This window comes from Piliocolobus tephrosceles, chromosome 15 (genome assembly GCF_002776525.5).
Source record: "Piliocolobus tephrosceles isolate RC106 chromosome 15, ASM277652v3, whole genome shotgun sequence".
NCBI lineage: Eukaryota > Metazoa > Chordata > Mammalia > Primates > Cercopithecidae > Piliocolobus > Piliocolobus tephrosceles.
Window position 1 is genome coordinate 90912855 of NC_045448.1, and position 19640 is coordinate 90932494.

At 37.4% G+C, this 19640-nt stretch overlaps 1 protein-coding gene across 2 annotated transcripts in view; it reads right to left on the bottom strand.

Annotated features, from left to right (window-relative positions):
• Positions 1–19640, bottom strand: part of EIF2AK3 (eukaryotic translation initiation factor 2 alpha kinase 3) — a 75225-nt gene that overhangs the window by 36651 nt on the left and 18934 nt on the right. For both annotated transcript variants that reach the window (XM_023194881.2, XM_023194882.3), the window contains exons 3-4: positions 5088–5282; positions 2526–2659 (exon numbers count right to left, since the gene is read on the bottom strand). In XM_023194881.2, the coding sequence (XP_023050649.1) occupies positions 2526–2659; positions 5088–5282 (329 nt within the window). The remainder of the gene's footprint in view (positions 1–2525; positions 2660–5087; positions 5283–19640) is intronic.

Sequence of the window (19640 nt, forward strand, 5' to 3'; positions counted from 1 at the left end):
TTACATTTAAATAAAGGGACAAAATAATATAGAACTCTTCTAGATTGAAGAAGCAAATACTAAAATTATGTGATGAGAAAAAGAACAAGTCAACATAACCTTCTGGAAAAGAGTGCTCCGCTGATTCACGCCACAAGAGGGCCCACAAGAACTTTGTTTTGACCCTTCAGACACAATGGTTTTGAGGGTTGTGGACTGACTGATGTGTCCCTTACAACAGCCAAGGGACAGATTTTCTCTCAAAAATTTACAAATGTTTGTACTTCTACATCAGAGTGATTTTCCCAAAACACATCAATGTCACCTTAAAATGAGGTAGCACATAGTCTGCCTTACCTCTTGATTAAAGGCAGGATACATTTCATTTAACTACAGCAAAATTATGCCCTCATAAACCACTGTAAAAGTCAAGATGAATGAACCAGTCTTAAATTCACACTAAAACATGGCCTCAAAAAGGCAATGTGATCCAGGATACCAAACCTGTGAAGGTCATACCTCCTCAGCTCCAATCTTGGATCTCCACTGAACAAGATGTGGCAAGTCATTTACCCTTTCCTAAGTAAGTTTCAGCACTTTTATCCATAAAGTGGCAGTAATAAGGTTTCCTCTATAATTAGTAAATTGAAAAATCACTCAACTACTGAGAGTATAGTGTCTTATCACTTAGATATAAAAGGGCATAGTTAAGAATTCTGACATTTATGGAAATAATTATATTTTAAAGAATCATGGATCTTAGAAACCCAGATCCTTCCTATTCTGGTAACTCAAAATTCTGTTAAGTTGGGCATCTGCTGCTATGGTAGCTGAGCTCCCAGTAAGCACTCAAACACTTAAAAAACAAAATCCAGTCAGGATAAAGAAGGTCAAGTTGGCCGGGCACGGTGGCTCAAGCCTGTAATCCCAGCACTTTGGGAGGCCGAGACGGGCGGATCACAAGGTCAGGAGATCGAGACCATCCTGGCTAACATGGTGAAACCCGGTCTCTACTAAACAATACAAAAAAACTAGCCGGGCGAGGTGGCGGGCGCCTGTAGTCCCAGCTACTCTGGAGGCTGAGGCAGGAGAATAGCGTGAACCCGCGAGGCGGAGCTTGCAGTGAGCTGAGATCCGGCCACTGCACTCCAGCCTGGGCGACAGAGCAAGACTCCGTCTCAAAAAAAAAAAAAGAAGGTCAAGTTGTCTGCAAATGCAAAGCCCTATTCACAGTCCAAAGTTGAAAGAATAAATGCATTCTTAACTGAGTTTGAGAAAACAGTTTTCAGGAAAGGAAACTGAATTACATTGCATTGGATCAGACAAAACCCGAAAGTCTGGTTCATTTTCAAAAGATAAAGATGGAATCTAAAGTTATTTTTACTATATAGGCAATTTAAAACTTAAATATTAGGTTTAAAAAAAATCAAGCATTTGATGTAGGATCAATATATCTAATCTAGGTATCACATTTTTAAATCACATATTTAAATATAAAAATTACATAAGGGCGTTCATTATTTAAAGAAGGGAACAGAAAGGAATTAGGCTAAAGAAATGTTTTAATAGTTTAAGAAAATTGAGTAAAATGATTATTATTTTAAAATTGAGATAATCAGACAAACTATGAAACTACCTACTAGACATAATTAGAGAGTCAAATAGGTTCAAGCTCAAAGAAACACATCAATTTTCTCTTAACATCTTTCTGTATTCAAAGAACTTAGAGGGATGAGATTGCTATAAAAAATATCATTAGGCCGGGTGCTGTGGCTCACGCCTGTAATCCCAGCGCTTTGGGAGGCTGAGGTGGGTGGATCACCTAAGGCTGCGAGTTCGAGACCAGCCTGACCAATGTGGAGAAACCCCGTCTCTACTAAAAATACAAAATTAGCCAGGCATGGTGGCACATGCCTGTAATCCCAGCTACTCGGGAGGCTAAGGCAGGAGAATCGCTTGAACCCGGCAGGCAGATATTGTGGTGAGCTAAGATCATGCCATTGCACTCCAGCCTAGGCAACAAGAGTGAAACTCCGTCTCAAAAAAAAAAAAATCATTAACCTGAGACTAAACTAATAAATAGTCATCATAGGAGAACCCCTGTGGTTACCATATCCTGAAGCATATGGTGAGAAGTTCAGTTCAGAATTTGTTAATAAACATGAAACCATTTTTATTTTAGGGCCCACATTGGATCACCTGATGTTGGGAGTTTGACACCAGCCTGGTCAACATGGTGAAATCCCATCTCTACTAAAAATACAAAAATTAGTTGAGTGTGGTAGCACGTGCCTGTAATCCCAGGTACTCAGGAGGCTAAGGCAGGAGAATCGCTTGAACCCAGGAGGCGGAGGCTGCAGTGAGCCAATATTGCGCCACTGCACTCAAGCCTGGGTGACAGAGCAACACTCCATCTCAAAAAAAAAGAATAATATGCTTTTAAGGCAACAAAATAGTCAAAAATTTCCAAAAACAGAAGTCTGATAAATTTTGGTATTAGGTGTATTTCTAAATAATACCAACAGCAACACTATCTGAATACACACTTCTCATTGCCACTGCGAGGTCCGACAGCTCTAACAGTTTTTTGGGTACGCTGTAGAAGCAGGATGTCTTCCTCTTGTTCCATTTCATCACTATCCCATTGGCGACAACCCAGAGCTGAACAGATATACCTCACCTGAAAAGACAAAATTAGATACAAAATTAGTAAAAGGATAAACTCATAAGAGATCAGAGATATTAAAGGAATCTATAATTTTTAAAAAGTGAAAGGAAACTAAGGAAATGTGTATGAAGTACTCAAGTAATAAGAAGCATCAGTTAGATTACTAACTCCTAAAATGAGTTATTTAGAACAATGACAGTACCAATGAATATTTATTTCAGGGAATGATTTTAAGGATTTACATAATTTTAGCCTTACTTTGGAGAATTTCCATGGAATATACAAGAAGAAATGGATAGCTACTTGTGATAGCTTTTCTACAGTATCATTAATAAAATTTCAGGTGAGTTTAAAAAAAAAAATCAACCTTAGAGTTTCTGTATAACAAAAGTGTTTGGTTTTTAAAAATTTGAAACTTTTCTGAGAGCTTTTTGTATTCAAAAGTAACTCCCTCAAATTTTTACTAAAAGAAAAAAGGAAGACTTAATATGATCCAAACTAAAATCCTCATGAAAAGAAGCATACCTTCTACAATACCAGAATTATGTAGCAGCACATCAAATCAGAAAACCAGGTGATCGGGTTCAATCCTGTTGTTTACAGATGAGACTACCGAAGTAAACAGAGATTGAAGTGCTTTGCTCAAAAAACGGCCAGATAGGATGGCATGGCCTCCTCAATACAATGCAGATGCAGGTGGGTGGAGAAGGCAGAAAAGCATCTGCAAGAGCAAGAAAGTGCTATGGGCCTAACACTGAGATAAGGAATTGTTAAAGTTGAAAAACTCAAGAGTAAAAAGACCACGTTTCTATTCTTCCTTATTTTAGTCCAAGTCTGTATATAAACCGTTTACATGTTAAGGTATTAAAGGGTTACAAAGATTTTTATTTTTTACCTTTTTAGAAAGGATGTTTTTATTTATTTATCTATGTATTTATTTTTATTTTATTTATTTATTTTTTGAGACGGAGTCTTGCTCTGTGGCCCAGGCTGGAGTGTAGTGGCGCGATCTCAGCTCACTGCAAGCTCTGCCTCCCGGGTTCACGCCAGTCTCCTGCCTCAGCCTCCCGAATAGTTGGGACCACAGGCACCCACCACCATGCCTGGCTAATTACTTATTTATTTTTGTTATTTTTTAATGGAGTCTATTATTTATTTATGTTATTATTATTTTTAATGATGTCTCACTCTGTTGCACAGGTTGTAGTACAGTGGTGTGATCTCAGTTCGCTGCAACCTCCACCTCCCAGGTTCAAGTGATTCTCATACCTCAGCCTCCTGAGTAGCTGGGACTACAGGCTACAGGCATGCGTGTGCCACCATCCCCAGCTAATTTTTTTTATTTTTAGTAGAGATGGGTTTTCCCATGTTGGCCAGGCTGGTCTCAAACTCCTGGCCTCAAGTGATCCACCGACCTTGGCCTCCCAAAGTGGTAGGATTACAAGTGTCAGCCACTGTGCCTGGTTGAAAGGATGTTTTTAATTAGTTACTCTTGATAATGGATTTATAAGACCCAACCTTAGAAGCAGATTATATTATGATTATATCCTAAGAGCTAATGTTAGAGAAAGTCTAGGTTATTAACAGCATGACTTTGTTGTCAGATAGATCTAAGTTAAATGTGACCCTGGAAGTTTCTGAACCTTTTAAAGTCTCAGTTTCTTCATCTGTAAAATGAGTATAAACTTTCCTCTTGGATCACCTTATTATAGGATCAAACCCTATAAATGAGTAGTGTCAATTATTCTTATCATTAGCATTACTATTAATCTTTAGAAGGTTCTTCATCTGTCAAAATGTAAAAAAAAAAACAAAAAAAAAATTACACTTAGGAAGACTGTGAAGATTGCAAAACAATGTATAAAAAAAAGCATCTGAGGCTGGACGCGGTGGCTCCTGCTTATAATCCCAGCACTTTGGGAGGCTGAGGTGGGTAGATCACTTAAGGCCAGAAGCTGGAGACCAGCCTGGCCAACATGGTAAAACCCTGTCTACTAAAAATACAAAAATTAGCCAGGCATGGTGGCACGTGCCTGTAATCCCAGCTACTCAGGAGGCTGAGGCACAAGAATCACTTGAAACCACTGAACCTGAGGGGGTGTGAAATGGGGGTGGGGGGTGGGGATCGCCATAAGCTGAGATCAGCCTGGGCAACAGAGTGAGACTCTGTCTCCAAAAAAAAAAACAAAACACCTGAGACACAGTAGACCATATTTATGAATTCTCTTCCTCCTGCTATTCTATTCCTGGCTCTGCCATTTATTCTGTTACTAGTTTCCCCTTCCTACCTCACAGTTCTCTTATTAAAACAAATGACAACCTCAGGGAATAATTACAATAAATCTCAACTAGTAATAAGTGTCGTTTAATAAATTACTTTTTCTTTTTCTACCCTAATTTATTCTGATTTCCCCAAAGTAAATTCAGTATTTTCACTTACCTTTCCACTACATGCACTGAGTCCATATGTAGTTAGGGATTTTCCTCCAACCAAAACAACATCATCTCCAAATTTATAAGAAGATTCCAGAAGTGATTCAACTGTGAAAGGAACTGTTTCCATGCTCTCACGGTCTCGATCCCACTGGAAGAGGTCTCCATCCAGGGAAGGAATAATCATCTTATTCCCAAATACCTAAAACAGAAGCTAACTTTTTAAAAGAGCAATAACATTAATTTTTTTTTCTTATTTCTCCCAGAAAAATAAAAACGTCATACCTTTAAAAGAATAATAGTAATTAAGAGCTAGAGTCCTGATCCTCATGTACTCCAGCCTCCTTCTGACTAGCACATGAAGCAGCGCAGTCGATCAACCAGAAGTAATTTAAAAGAACTGCCAATCACTCCCAGGCCCTACACATAGTATTCTAGTAAGGTTTTTCTCAAACTCAGTTTACCATGGGCAAAAGGGTCCCATAATGGTAGGCTGAGTTACCAAAAGAGAGTTTTACGATCAAGTGAATTCAAGAAGAGGTTACTATAGGAGCTCTTACAGCCATTAGTATGTTAATGTGTAATATGATTTTCTATAGATAATATATGCAGTATTTTCTAGGGCTATTTTTATCAAGGCCAATTACTGTCATAGACTCAGCTCCAAGGAACACAGGTTTAGAGATATTGATTCAAGTAGTATCCCATCCTTTCTTTTATTTGCTTTCTCAAATCTGCAATGAGCTAGAAGCCTGGTAAGTAAGCTTACTGGTTTTGTGTTCTCAGTTGCCCTTCCTTCTTTTAACAATGCTTATTAAGGGCCTACCTATGGCCTGGCGCATTCTGATGGCTGGGATAGATCAGTGAGCAAAACAAACAAATCACTGCCTTTGTGAAGCTTAAACTCTGGTGTCATGAGACAAACAACTTAATAAATAAGTAAATTATATGGGGTATGTTAGGTGATAAATGCCGTTAAAAAAAAACGGAATAAGATAAAGGGAGAATGGTAAATAAGCATGGGGTGGAGAGGGGATTATCAATAAAGAGCTTAGGGTAGACCCCACTGAGAAAGTAACATTTGCGCAAAGTCTTAAACATGAGAGAATTAACCAGGTCAGGCCAGGTTTTGCAAAGGTTCTTAGATGGAAGTGTACCCATCGCGTTTGAAAAACCACAAGGAAAGTGAACAGGCTGAGAGGCAAGGGTGGAGGCAGAGAGAGCAGGCGGAAGGTAAGAGATTAGTTGATAAGCAGTTGAGCTGTTTAAGGTAGTCAGGTTTGGGATATAACTGAAAGGTAAAGCCAACAGGATTTCATGGTGGATTCTCTTTATGGCATGAGCAAAAGAAAGGAGTCCAGGATAATTCCAAGGTTTCTGGCCAAGAATATCTTATCTCTTCAGTAAGAGTTTTAGTACATGTCTTTGTGACATTGACCTTTGGCATTTAAAAAATTCATAATTTGATCTACATCAACTAATGACACAACAATTTTCCTGATTATCCAGGCTCAAAACTTTAGGAAACAGGAATATGAGAGAAGTAAGAGTTACAAAATTTTTCTACATAGTTTTTTGTTCTTTAAGCAGCAGACTGCTTTCTTTAAAGGGATACTTACTTGAAAACTCGCATACAGTAACTGAGAGTTCTCATTTGGTGTTCAACTCACACATCCACTTTGCCCCAAACCTGGGGTTTTGGAAGACAGATTAAAAGCCACTATTCTAATTCACTTCTTTCTTTCATTTTCCAGTTCAAACCCTTGTTATCTCCTGCCTGAACTACTATAATAGCCTCTTTACAGTTCTTAACTGCAAATTTCCTTAATCTTCTATGTATCTTCCAGATTAATCTCTCTGAGTCAGAGTTAAGCTTGTTATGACACTATTCAAAAATCTTCAACAGCTATTATCTTCTTAATAAAGACCCCAAATCCTAAAGATCCAAAATCCTCTGGAGGACATTCAAAGTCCTCTAAATCTGACCTTAAATAAACCTTTCATCCCTGTCTTTTACTTCTCCCCAAATGGGTAGAAATCAGGCATGGTTATTTAAACACAACATTTAATATTACTGATATTATTCACTTATGTCATTGTCAATGTCATTTCTTCTTTCTGGAACATCTTTCTGTACCAACTTTGTTGAGAGAAATCCTATCTGGCCTTCAACCTAGCATCACGTATGTTTCTGCTTTGAAATCTAAGAAAATTTTAGCAATGTAAGTTTGCTGACAAAAATCCTATCATTCCTTAACTTTCCTTTTTGTTGTTAACTATAATCTGAGACATTGTGATATTCTCAAAAATTGTTCACTGAACCTCCAAGAAATACTTACCAGGTCAGCTAATGTTTACATTTATGTTTACACAGTGACTGTAAAAGTAGTGCACTCATACCCAGTGCCCAAATTGTGTTATCTAATTACATTATCCACCAAAAAGAACTAGGGCTCCTCAGAGAAATGGCAGATTCCAGGGCTGGGGCAGTGTAGATGCAAGATGAGCCTTTACCATCTTATTCTTTCAAAAAACAAGGATGTGCTTGGAAAGGGTGAGGGCATGCCACTGGTCAAATCTGGGACAATTAAGCACCAAAATAGTTAAGTACTGAAGTTTTAAAAATAGAAATTCACATGCTCATACCAATAGCAAACAGATAAAATAAATAATATATGAGGGAAAAGGAAGGGCTGTAGTTGGAAAAATTAGCATTTTGCCACCATCACAGTAAAGACTGGGTCATACCAGAGTCAGAAATGGTGCTAAATTGAGGTGGAAACTTTGATGAAGAACAGAATATCTACATGGTCTAGAATGTCTCCTTACAGAGTACTTATCATTACAAGAAATTAAAAAATATAAGTTATATATTATATAGTGGAGATAATACCTTGATTGGATAACCAAAGTAAAAATCATCAATGAGAGTTAGATGACCTGAGAGAGACTTCATCACCTATGTAGTATTCCAGCCAAGAATGCACAGCCTGAACATCAGGCAAGCACAAAGTAAGGAGAAGTCCATTTTAAAAATAAAATAACAGAGAAACCATATTCTTCAAAAATGTCAATGTCTGACAAAGAAAGGTTGTGGGGAAAAAAAAAAAAAAAAAACTAGATTAAAAGAGGCTAACGTGACAAATGAATGCAATATCTGACCCTAAACTAGATGCTGTACTAGGGGCAGAGGATGCTATGAAGGTTATTATTAGGTCAATTGACAAAACTAGAATATGGATGGTAAGGCATTGTATTAATATAAATAACTTTTGTAATTACATAAGAGAATATCTCTATTAGGAAATATACACTGATATATTTAAGAGTAAAGGGCCATGATGCATATTTAACTTATCCTCAAATATTTCAAGAAAAACAAGTGTGTATGAGGGAATGGGGGAGAAGAGTAAGAGTGGGTAAGAGGACATGGGCAAGCATATAAAGCAGGCAACCTGGTCAGGGTAGGTAAAATCTGAGCATATAAGGGTTTTTGTTTTTTTTCTTTTTTGGTATCACATTTATTGTGCAACTCTCTGTAGTTTGAAATTATTTCCAAACAAGAGTTTAAAAACAAAAGAAAGGTACTCAAGAGTCTTGCAGGAGCTCTATAATCAAACTCAAGACTATACCATTAAATGAAGGTTTACCATAATTCTAGACACTTAAAGACTCCTGTCACTCTTACTGAAAAAACATTTGATTTTTAGTAAGTTCTCAAGTGACATTGGTATAAATCTCACCTAATATTACCTTGGAGTCTTAGCATAACTATTTTATTCTTTGTTTCCTTCTATTTCCTGATAATAGATAACAAATTTTATTCTCAAAAATTAAAACCTTTATTTTTGTCTTTTGTAGAATGTCCAACTTAAAGTTGCCATTATAACAAATCTAGGTCACAGTATGCACATACCCTATAACAACAATATGTAGTATTTAGCCTATATGATCTTCTATTTTGAGTTACTTATCAGATAGAAAATCAAGTATTTACTGTTATCTACCTCCATATTATGTTAAATATTCTATATTTTATTTACCAGAACACTAGATTCAAATGATAATAAAGTTAAAAATAGATATTTTAATTGGTCATCTCAACAGTAGTATTAGGTTAAAGTACAAACAGAGAAAGAAAGCAGGTGTGCATGACTAAAACAGGAAGAGGAGTAAGTGTGTCTGCAGTAAACAGATAGCATTTCTTTTGATTTATTTCCTCTTCCATTAAAAACCTCTTTTCCTCTAAAGCAGTAGCGGGTCCTTAGGGAATACAGTGTCTCCTACGTGCAAAAATCAATTGCCAAACCAATATGGAATAAAATCCATTTTTGCCCTCTCCAAAAAGTAAAACCAACCAACCAACCAACCAACAGACTGACCAACCAACCTTATCTTCAATTAAAAATATGGTTTAAAGAACCAAGGCTTGATATGATTGACCATACTGAGAAAACTGCCTTATTTTAAAAGTTAAATGCTCAACAGCATTAACTCAATAAGTACAAAACACAAAACAAGGCATTATGATTCAATAATGAATCATCATGTCATATTTCTGGATTATGATTTTAAAAGTTCACTTTTAAATAGCTGCTCTTCACTAATTGGTTGCTTATGAGTCATATACATGGCTGTTGACCTTTCTGCCAATCTTGTCAAGTCTTTCAGGCTGCATATGTGAAAGCAGATGGAGCTTTTCCTTGAGAGCCACAGAAGCAATATATGCATGCAGTTCAGGTACAGAGATGACATCACCCTTCACAATAGCATTACCTCACCCCCTAAGCATAGGAATGAGTCACCCGATAGTCAGCTGCAAATCTCTTGGTAGAAAAAAATGTAGGTTACGGTGATGCATTTTCACATCCCACTGATTTGTTCATGTAAGCAGCTATTTGTTCTGATTCGCTGCTTTGCATCTCAAACTCATTGTGTGACTTGCTTCTCCCTTAAGTCATTTTAAAAAGTCTAAATTTTTGTATTTATTTTCTTTATTTGTTTTTTTTCCTTGTTCATAATTTAAAATAAAAGGTGCTAGCAAACTCCCAGAGTCTATCTGTGTAATCACAAAGCAGTTTAGTAAAGTAATTCCGTTTCTGTCTCTTAACAAAATCTAAGTGGTACAATGAATACCAGTGGCACTTGCAATCAGGGACTTCCACCTGAAATTAAAATGTGAAAATAAGAACATTAGTTTTAAAGTGGAGAAAGGAATTTCATGTGAGAAAATAAAGGAAGTACTACTACTAAAATGAGTACTACCAGTAATAAAAAACAAAAATTCCTCTAACTATAAGAAAAAATGTTTGCCATTTGATTCTTCTCTGTTTTTCTATGCAGCCAACCCCTCCCCCCGACTGACTCACACACTTTTTGGGGTACATTCAACTTTATTTTAACTTGTTGTAAAAAATTTCAAGCATATAGAATGTAGAGAGATTAATAAATCCCCATGTATCTACCATCCAGTTTCAACAACTATCAACATTTTGCCAACTATTCCATCTATCTCCACTCACCTATTCTATACTTGTTTATTGGAGTAAAATCATCAATTTTTTAAATTTCCCCTATTATCTCAAAGATCTACTTTACGATGAGGAATTCCAAGTCTACATATTACATCTGATTCTTTTCCCTCCACGAAGGAGCTTCTTTCACCCCCTTTGTTATGCACTGATTTCCTTGAATGTCCCACAGTCAGGATTGTACATGTCATTTAACTTGTTCCTTTATTTCCTGAAAAGTATGATTAGACTTGGAGCTTTGATCTGATGCAGGTTCAATTGTTTTGACAAGAAGACTTCATATCTGGTGCTGTGCACTTCCTATTATATTAGGGGTCTACAAACTAGAGCCCATGGGCCAAATCCAGCCTAATGCCTGTTTTGTAAGTAAAGTTTTATTGGAACACAGCCACACATTCATTCATTTATGTATCTGTCTATGACTGCTTTCTAGCTGCAACTAAAGGCCACATGGTTCTCAAAGCCTAAGATGAGTACCATCTGGCCCTTTATAGGAAAAGTTCGCTGGCCCCTGTGCTATACCATATTAGGAGGCATATAGTGTTTGCATGCCCCACTTTTAATGACGTTACTATCAATCACTTGAGTTTGGGGGAGTCAGTCTGATCCCTCCATTTAAAGTGTCCCATCAACTTTTTACCATTTTAGTATTGCTTGATGGCCTATTTCAACAAAAGAACTAGAATAGCAATTTCTAATTTTATCATTCTTTCTGCATTTATTAGTTAGGATTTTTCTTTTTTCTTGCTTTTTTTTTTTTTTTTTTTGAGATGGAGTCTTGCTCTGTCACTCAGGCTGGAGTGCAGTGGCGCCATCTCGGCTCACTGCAACCTCCGCCTCCTGGGTTCAAGCGATTCTCCTGCCTCAGCCTCCCGAGTAGCTGGGACTACAGGCACCCGCCACTATGCCTGGCTAATTTTTTGTATTTTTAGTAGAAACAGGGTTTCATTGTGTTAGCCAGGGTGGTCTCAATCTCCTGACCTCGTGATCCACCTGCCTCAGCCTCCCAAAGTGCTGAGATTACAGGCGTGAGCCACCACGCCCGGCCTAGTTAGGATTTTTCTGTAAAGAACTTTCCCTCATTCGGTTTTGGAAGCCAGATTTGCACACGCTAGCATTCTGTTGATTAGTGACTCAGGCATTAAACACTCTCAAATCCCAAAAATTATATCCAGAAGTAACTCACCCACTATAAGACTGAAAATTGAAAAGGGTTCAGGAGACTCAGTGAGACCGGTGTGCTCGCTAACCAGGAAAGAGGGAAAAGGAACACACTGATAGTTAGTGCCCTGATAGTTAACAAAAGCCAAGTTCTGTGTATAAGGTAAGAAGTAACAAGATTTAAAAAGGAGAATAGAGGGTAAGAAAAAGAGTGTGGTAAGATGCAGATGCACCGAGTGTAGAGATAAGGAAGAAAGAGCATGTAAAACACCAATTGTCCTAGAATATTTATTAAAGGGGCACACATCCCTATCCCACCTAAGAACCCCAGGGAATATTTCTAGGATAATACAGTAACATGCTTACAATGATGATCCCAAGGAATAAATAAAAAGATACAACTCATTCAGATTGGGAAGATGTGAAATACATGAATACACCATTAATGTCCTCACTTGTAAGTGGGAGTTGAACAATGAGAACACATGGACACAATGAGATCACATGGGAAACAACGCATACTGAGGCCTGTCTGGGCTGGGGGTTAAGGGGAGGAAAAGCATTAAGACAAACACCTAATGCATGTGGGGTGTAAAACCTAGATGATGGGTTGATAGGTGTAGCAAACCACCATGGCACATGTATACCTATGTAACAAACCTGCACGTTCTGCTATATCCTGGAACTTAAAGTTAAAAAAAAAAAGAAAGAAAGAAAAGAAAAAGAAACCTATGCCATTAAAAATGCTCAATTGTTTACTTTTTTATTATCTGGAAGTCTCCTTCACCTAGAACAATTACTTTCCTAGCCATACTAGTTGTTTTGCAAACCAAGGTGGTAGGGCAACAGCACACATCCAAAATACAAAATCAAGATGTATCCACACCAACCAGAGCAGCTGACTGCACCTCATTCAACTCCATCCCCTGGGTCCCTGACTCTACTACTCATTCACTATGTGACGTCGGATAAAAACGAACACTTCACTGTTTTACAGAATGTCTCACGTTCCCTTATTTCACTTGATTCTCAAAGTCACTCTCCACAACTAACTTAAAAGGGATTCATTTTTGGTTTCCAACCATTGACTAATGCTTTTAACACTTTGGGCATCCACAGGCTTCCTGCTTTTTTCCACTGCTTTCCAAGTTCCCCCAATTGAGAGTGGAAAGAGTTTTCCAATGTTCTGTCTTGCTGAAAACTTTCAATAAGATTAACGAATCAACGAGTTGTTTGAAGAGGTATTTGCATTATAAGCCAGTTATCTCTAATTATGGAAGTATTTATAAATATTCATAAAATCTTCACATCAAGTAGCAGATGGGAAAATCTGAAGGAAAGCAGGATAATCCCTAAAATCCTACTAAAACAAATCTATCATTGAAACACTTTTTCTCTCAATTTTCTCTGACTTAATGAGTCGCTCTCAATTTAAAATGTTGGACTTTAAAACTTGGTCATAGGTCTTCTCACCCTACTTTCTTTCAAGGTGATTGATCTTCTCAGTTCCCATGACACAAGCGATTCTAATTTTAATTTCAGCCCAGACTTTTCCTCTGTCAGCACAAGACCCATAAAGTCAAATGCCTTCTTTAGCATCTCTCATGGTCTCTCCAAACTCATATGTAGAAAACACATGTTCTTCCTTTCTATACCTGTTCTTAATTTACTACTAAAGCCTCCTTTGCTCTTGTATCTTCATAAAGATCTTCCTTGTTAAACACCCTTTGAATCCATCACTTTACTTCACTCATTTCCACTGTCACCATCCAGTCTATCATTCCCATCTGGATGACTACCATGCAGTCTCTTAACTAGCGTGGGAGACTAGAAATAGTCTCCCAATTTCTGCTGTTGTTCCAGTCCATTTTCTACAGTCAGAGTGATCACTTCCACTTAAACCTTCAACGGTTTCTCACGGCTCAGGATAAAATCTGAAATGCCAAACATAGCTTACTAGACCCTGTATAACCTGGTCCTGGCCTGGCCTACCTCAATGGGCTCATTTCGGCTACTCTCTCCCAACCCTCATTCCTGTTGCCATCCTCCACTTCTCTTAGTTCCCCGAAAATGCCATGGTAACTCTCGCCTCAAGGCCTTGAGATAGGCTATTTCCTCTCCTAGAGCAATCTTCCCCTTCCTCTCTACCCATCTCTTGCCTCAGTAACTCCTGATCATACAAGAAAGGCCTTCTCTGACCATCAAGCTAAGTAAGCACTTAAGCTTGTTGGAGTCTTTCTTTGTGCTCTATCCTGCCTTGCGCCAGTTACCACACTCACTTGCATTATTTACACTATAATTATTTCATATTTGCCTCCCTAGCTGGCTCCACACACTACCTTATAAGTTCTAGGAAGGCAGGAATCATATCTGTCCTGGGCAGTGCACAATTCTGCATGCCTCCCTCCCGCAATCCAACAATGTTGAATTCAGTTTTGGATGTGTTAAGTTTTGGTGCCTGTAACTATCCCACTAGGGTTGTCCTAGAAGCAGTTTAGGTGCTCAAAATGTGCTGAGTTATGTGCTAACTGTGCTCTACGCAGGATGTCTCTGAGTAATTAATCTCCATAAAGCACATGAAGAATTATTAGTAGAGAAAATACAAATAAATTGGTAAGCATTAAGGTATTTTAAAAAACATTAAATGTTGGAAAGAGGGAAGACGTAAGTACAAAGATCTAGGGTTGAGTCTCAGCTTTACTACATCAGACAAATCTCTGAACCATTTTGATCTCCAATTTTATCATCCAAAAAATTAGGGTTAATAAGAATATTTACTTCACAGGGCTATGTAAATGACTAAGTAAGAATAGATATCACTTTCCAAACTATAAAGTGCTACTCAAACAGTTTATGATCCAGGGCTGCTTACTTTGAACTTCTAAGATAACTTGTGTGTGTTTATGTGTATATATACATGTATACTTAGTTAAAAGCAAAAATATAAACTCAATCTAGCTCATGTGACCACCTATAATTCATTGTGAGCTTTATTTTATTCTCTATTGGAAACTTCAGGAGAGACTATTACTCATTAATACAAAATTTCAAAAATAACAAAAGCTTTTTGAATTCTAGAGAATACCTGCTCCAGAAGTAAATTAAAGGGGAAAGCAGACAGAAAGCTTAATTATGCAAAGTCAGTTATTTCTTTCTCAAACATGGATTCACATCTGTTTAAAAACAAGGCCTCAAAACCAAATAAAGATTAATTCAATGTGGAATTAAATATCTCAAACTGCTGCAGTTTTTGATTTATCAGAAAGCTCTACCAGGCCTAAAATTCTTTGACTGTAACATAAAAACTCTAATGGATTGAAAGAACTTTATTAATCAATAAGGACAATCAATGCTAAAGAAAAATTAACACATATATGTTTGTATATTTTAATTCTTCAAAAATGATACACTTGAATGGAACATAAACAGTAAATCTTAATTAACCAAAATGAGCAACTGACTATATTACTAGATGTCAGAATTGACTATTTGTGACTTAAAAAAAGATGCTTCAATATTATTGTATTATAGAAATATATATTTTTACACCTCTCTGGAAACATTGGGGAAAGTAAAAGGAAGACTGTTTGATAAAAGTAAAGGGTCTCCAGGAATGGTACCTGAAAGACAAGGGAAGGGGCATCACCATTAGATGATGACGCCCTAAAGGGAGGGGTAATGAGATCGTTCAGCAGATCCGTGTATTAGTCAGAACGCATCCCAAGTGACATGCTATATGTTTAAATGTTGAGAAAAAACTCTGCAATGATTTGGTATTTATTATCTTCAAAAATTGTAAATTAGTACTCAAGAGCAGAGAAATACCAAGTAGATAACTGTTTAATTCTTTTTTTCACTAATTTAGTCAACCTACAAAACAAGCTGCCTCAAGGAAAACTACCAGACTAAGCATACTTCTCACAGTCATGACAAAAGAACACTGATTTTAATAACTACCTCTGCCTTCACCTAGATTAATATATATTCATGACATAAACAATGTACATGAAGAGCCAATTTCCTAAAAAAAATGAGAAAAAAAAAACAAGGCCAAATAAGTTTCTCCTTTGGTGACATGCAATGCTGGGATAAATTAGCTTACTTCACAGCACTACTTTCAGCCATGCTAAGAGATTAATACAACAAAATTAAATTAAAGCAGTTTCATTTCTATAATTAAAAGAAAAGCAATTAACCCAGGCAATTATTTAAATATTGGCTTGCTACATGACTGACAGCTACGCTTCAAAATAAACTGCCATCTTAGATGACACAGACTCAAAATGTGCTAGTTTGCGTACAAATGAAAAACTGCAAAACAACTTGGACAGCTTTCAGTATAAGTAAGAGAAGCTTTAAAAAAGATTATAGATCCTCTTTTAATAAACACCTAAAAGGGTCTACTAGTAGACTCTTTCTGAACAAATCAGTAACCAGTAAAGCTGTACCCTTTTCAAAGGCAGTCCCACTTTTCAAAGCCCTTATATTAGTGGAATGCACGCAGTCTGATATGGGGAGGGGGAGGAGGCTGGAGAGCACCAGCATCAGAGCTGTCTGTTTCTGCACCTGTATGAAACAGAAAGGCGGTGTCCCTTGGGGAGAAACATGCCTAAAATAAAGCAAAACCCCAAACCTTATCTAAGTTTAGACGTTAGAGCTGTTTGTTCTTCTTAAGAGGAAAAAAAGGGCATCTTTAACAGAAAATCAAAACAGAAAACAAATATGGTATCTCTAAATAAAGAAAAGATAAAGTATTCATCTAAGTACAAATTAGTTATATATACACAGTAACAATATGCTTTCTGAATAACAATAAGGAAGGTCTTCATATTTAAAAATGAGTTCCAAGACATAAAGAAGTAGATAGTTCAATCTACTTAGATTTGGTGAAGTGATCCAAATGTAGCCCAGAGATCCTAAAGAAAAAACGATGCTCATGTGTTACAAAACAAAATTTTAAGACAATCAGTGGGGAACCACAGACAAATTTCCTTAGTGCTTTGCTCCAAGGTTGAATCTGAATATAAATTACTAGAGGAAAGTAAATCAGATTTCATGTCAGGTGGTCCTTCTGAAAATTAAAAACAATATTCTTAGCTACCATTAACTGGCAAAAATATTATGCTTAGAACCTAAGCACATCTGTTAAAGCTAATACAGTGAACTTTAGGTACATCCTTTATTCTAAGACACACAAACATGCACCCTAACGGTTTTAGCTTATGTATCCACACTCTTTTCAGGAGATAATGGCAAATGAGATGTGTGTCCCAAGGTACACAATTCATACAATTCATTCTAAATATAATTTAAAACATCCTGTTCTTAATGGAACTGTCAATTTCCCTTATCTTCCAGGAGCTTATTTTTTTCATTGACATAATCAAAATCCCACTAAAGCAACAAAATACACTATTTTATAAGCCTTTTGGATCAGAAAAGGTTAAGAACAACATCAGAGCAAGCCAGGAGGCAAGTATGTACCTAATGGTAATTCCTAGTGAATTTGTTCTTTATTTTCAGAAGAATCCTTAAATGTAGTAAAAGGGAAAGTTCAAAAATTTCTCCAGATCATTTACTGGAGTGTTTCATGCATGTGACTGTACCTGACGCATGAAGTTAGATTATCTTTAGAAATGTAGTCCAATCCTGTAATTTTACAGAGAAGGAAATTAAAGCTCTACTGATTAAATAATTTAGCCAGTTCACACAGTAAGTTAATGGAAGAATTATGACTAAAACTGAAGCTCCTGAATCCTAGGCCCTCCTCCACAATACCACATAGTCTAAAAAGTTCCTGTGTGGCTTTATTATTCCAGCAAAAGTACATGTGATCCACAATCAATTCCGTTATCAATAACTTAAAAATTATTATACAGTCTATCAAATCCTTTATCCTTCAGCTTCTCAGATTAATAAGCAACTTTGCTAGTTGCAGAGAATACATCTTCTCTGGTCTTCTGAGTTGAATCTGTTTCCTCTTCATAAGACAGGGTTGTGCTATGTGGCCCAGGCTGGTCTCAAACTCCTGGGCTCAACTGGGCTCAGCCTCCTGAGTAGCTGGGACGACTACTCAGGAGGCACGTGCCACTGCACCCAACTTTCATACCACTCTTGATGAAAGCTTGGAGGAACTGACATTCTAATACAGGAGTCCCCACAGGAAGCCATGAACCTATTTATTGTTACCTGGGAGGTGACACCTGCTATATATCCATGCCAGCTCTTTCTACCTGCTACAACTGGCCCTCTTCCCTACACCAGCCTTTACAACCAAACACACTGGGTTTCTGAGAGAAGAAGTTAACTACTTCTCACAAAGTTAACTATTATGAAGGTTAAGGACCTTAAGAAAACACTGCACCGGATGCATTCTGAAGGTAGTATTACTCTATGCATCCAATTCACAGCATTTCAAATGGCAGTTTTTGATTTTTTTTTTTTTGAGACAGGGTCTCACTCTGTCACCCAGGCTGGAGGGCACTGGTGTGATCTGGCCCACTGCAACCTCCGCCTCCCAGGCCCAAGCAATCCTCCCACCTCAGCCTCCCGAGTAGCTGGAACCACACTCAGTTAATGTTTGTAATTTTTTTTGTATTTTGTATGTTTTGTAGAGATGAGGTTTCGCCATGTTGCCCAGGCTGGTCTTGATCTCCTGAGCTCAAGCAATCCACCTGCCTTGGCTTCCCAAAGTGCTGGGATTACAGATGTGAGCCACTGTGCCTGGCCTTGGTGATCCTTTTGTGGTGTTTTGTCCAGCTTTTTTTTTTCTAAATCTGAACTGGACAAATGTTCAACTTTTGAACATAACTTCTAGATGCTGAGCAGCACACACTTTGCTGAATAACAGATGACTCACACTCACAATACATTCTTCTCTCCTTGCTAATATGTTTATAATTTCACAAATATTCTTATATTTCTACCATATACCAAATAAGTAATTTTCAAAGTATGGTTTGTGGACTCTTTCAGGGGTGCAAAATAGCAAACAGTTTTCAAGCAAGGTGTGATTTGCCTTTTCACTGGGTTGCTATTTGCCCTGAAGGTATAAAAGCAATGCTGACTAAAACTGCAGGTGCCTTGGCACAATTCAGGAACCAAACTAAGAATACGATGGTATTCTTCACTGTCATACTCCTGAAGTAAAAGGAAAAAAACAAAGACAGTTGCACTTAAGAGTGTTCTTGATGAAGCAATAAAAATGACTGATTTCATTAAATCTTGACCCTGAGTACACATCTTTTCATTATTCTGCATGACTAATTAGGAAGTATGTAACAAGCCTTTCTTCACATGCTAAAGCATGTCTTGAGGAAAAGCACTTCTGGAACTGAGTTGTGAGCTGAACTAGCAGCTTTGTTCATTGAGCTCCAATTTTACTCAAAAGTCAACTGAGAAAAATCATGATTATAGGACTTGGGTATCTGGTAGACATTTTCTAAAAAATGAACAAAGCGAACTTTTTACTTCAAAGAACATATCTTGACAGTATTTGTGATAAAATTTACATTTTCAAGTGAATTCTAGAATACTGGAAAACTTGGGCCAGGCGTGGTGGCTCACGCCTGTAATTCCAGCACTTCGGGAGGCTGAGGCAGGAGGACAGCTTGAGCTCAGCAGTTCAAGATCAGCCTGGGCAACATAAGAAAACTCCATCTCTACAAAAAATAAAAAAAAGTAGCTGAGCTTGGTGGCAAGTGCCTATAGTCTTAGCTACTTAGGTTGAGGTGGAAGGATTGCTTGAGCCCAGAAGTTGGAGGCTACTGTGAGCTATGATCACACCACTGCACTCCAGCCTGGGCAGCAGAGCAAGACCCTATCTCTAAAAGACAAAAAAACAAAACAAAACAAAAAAACTTGCATCT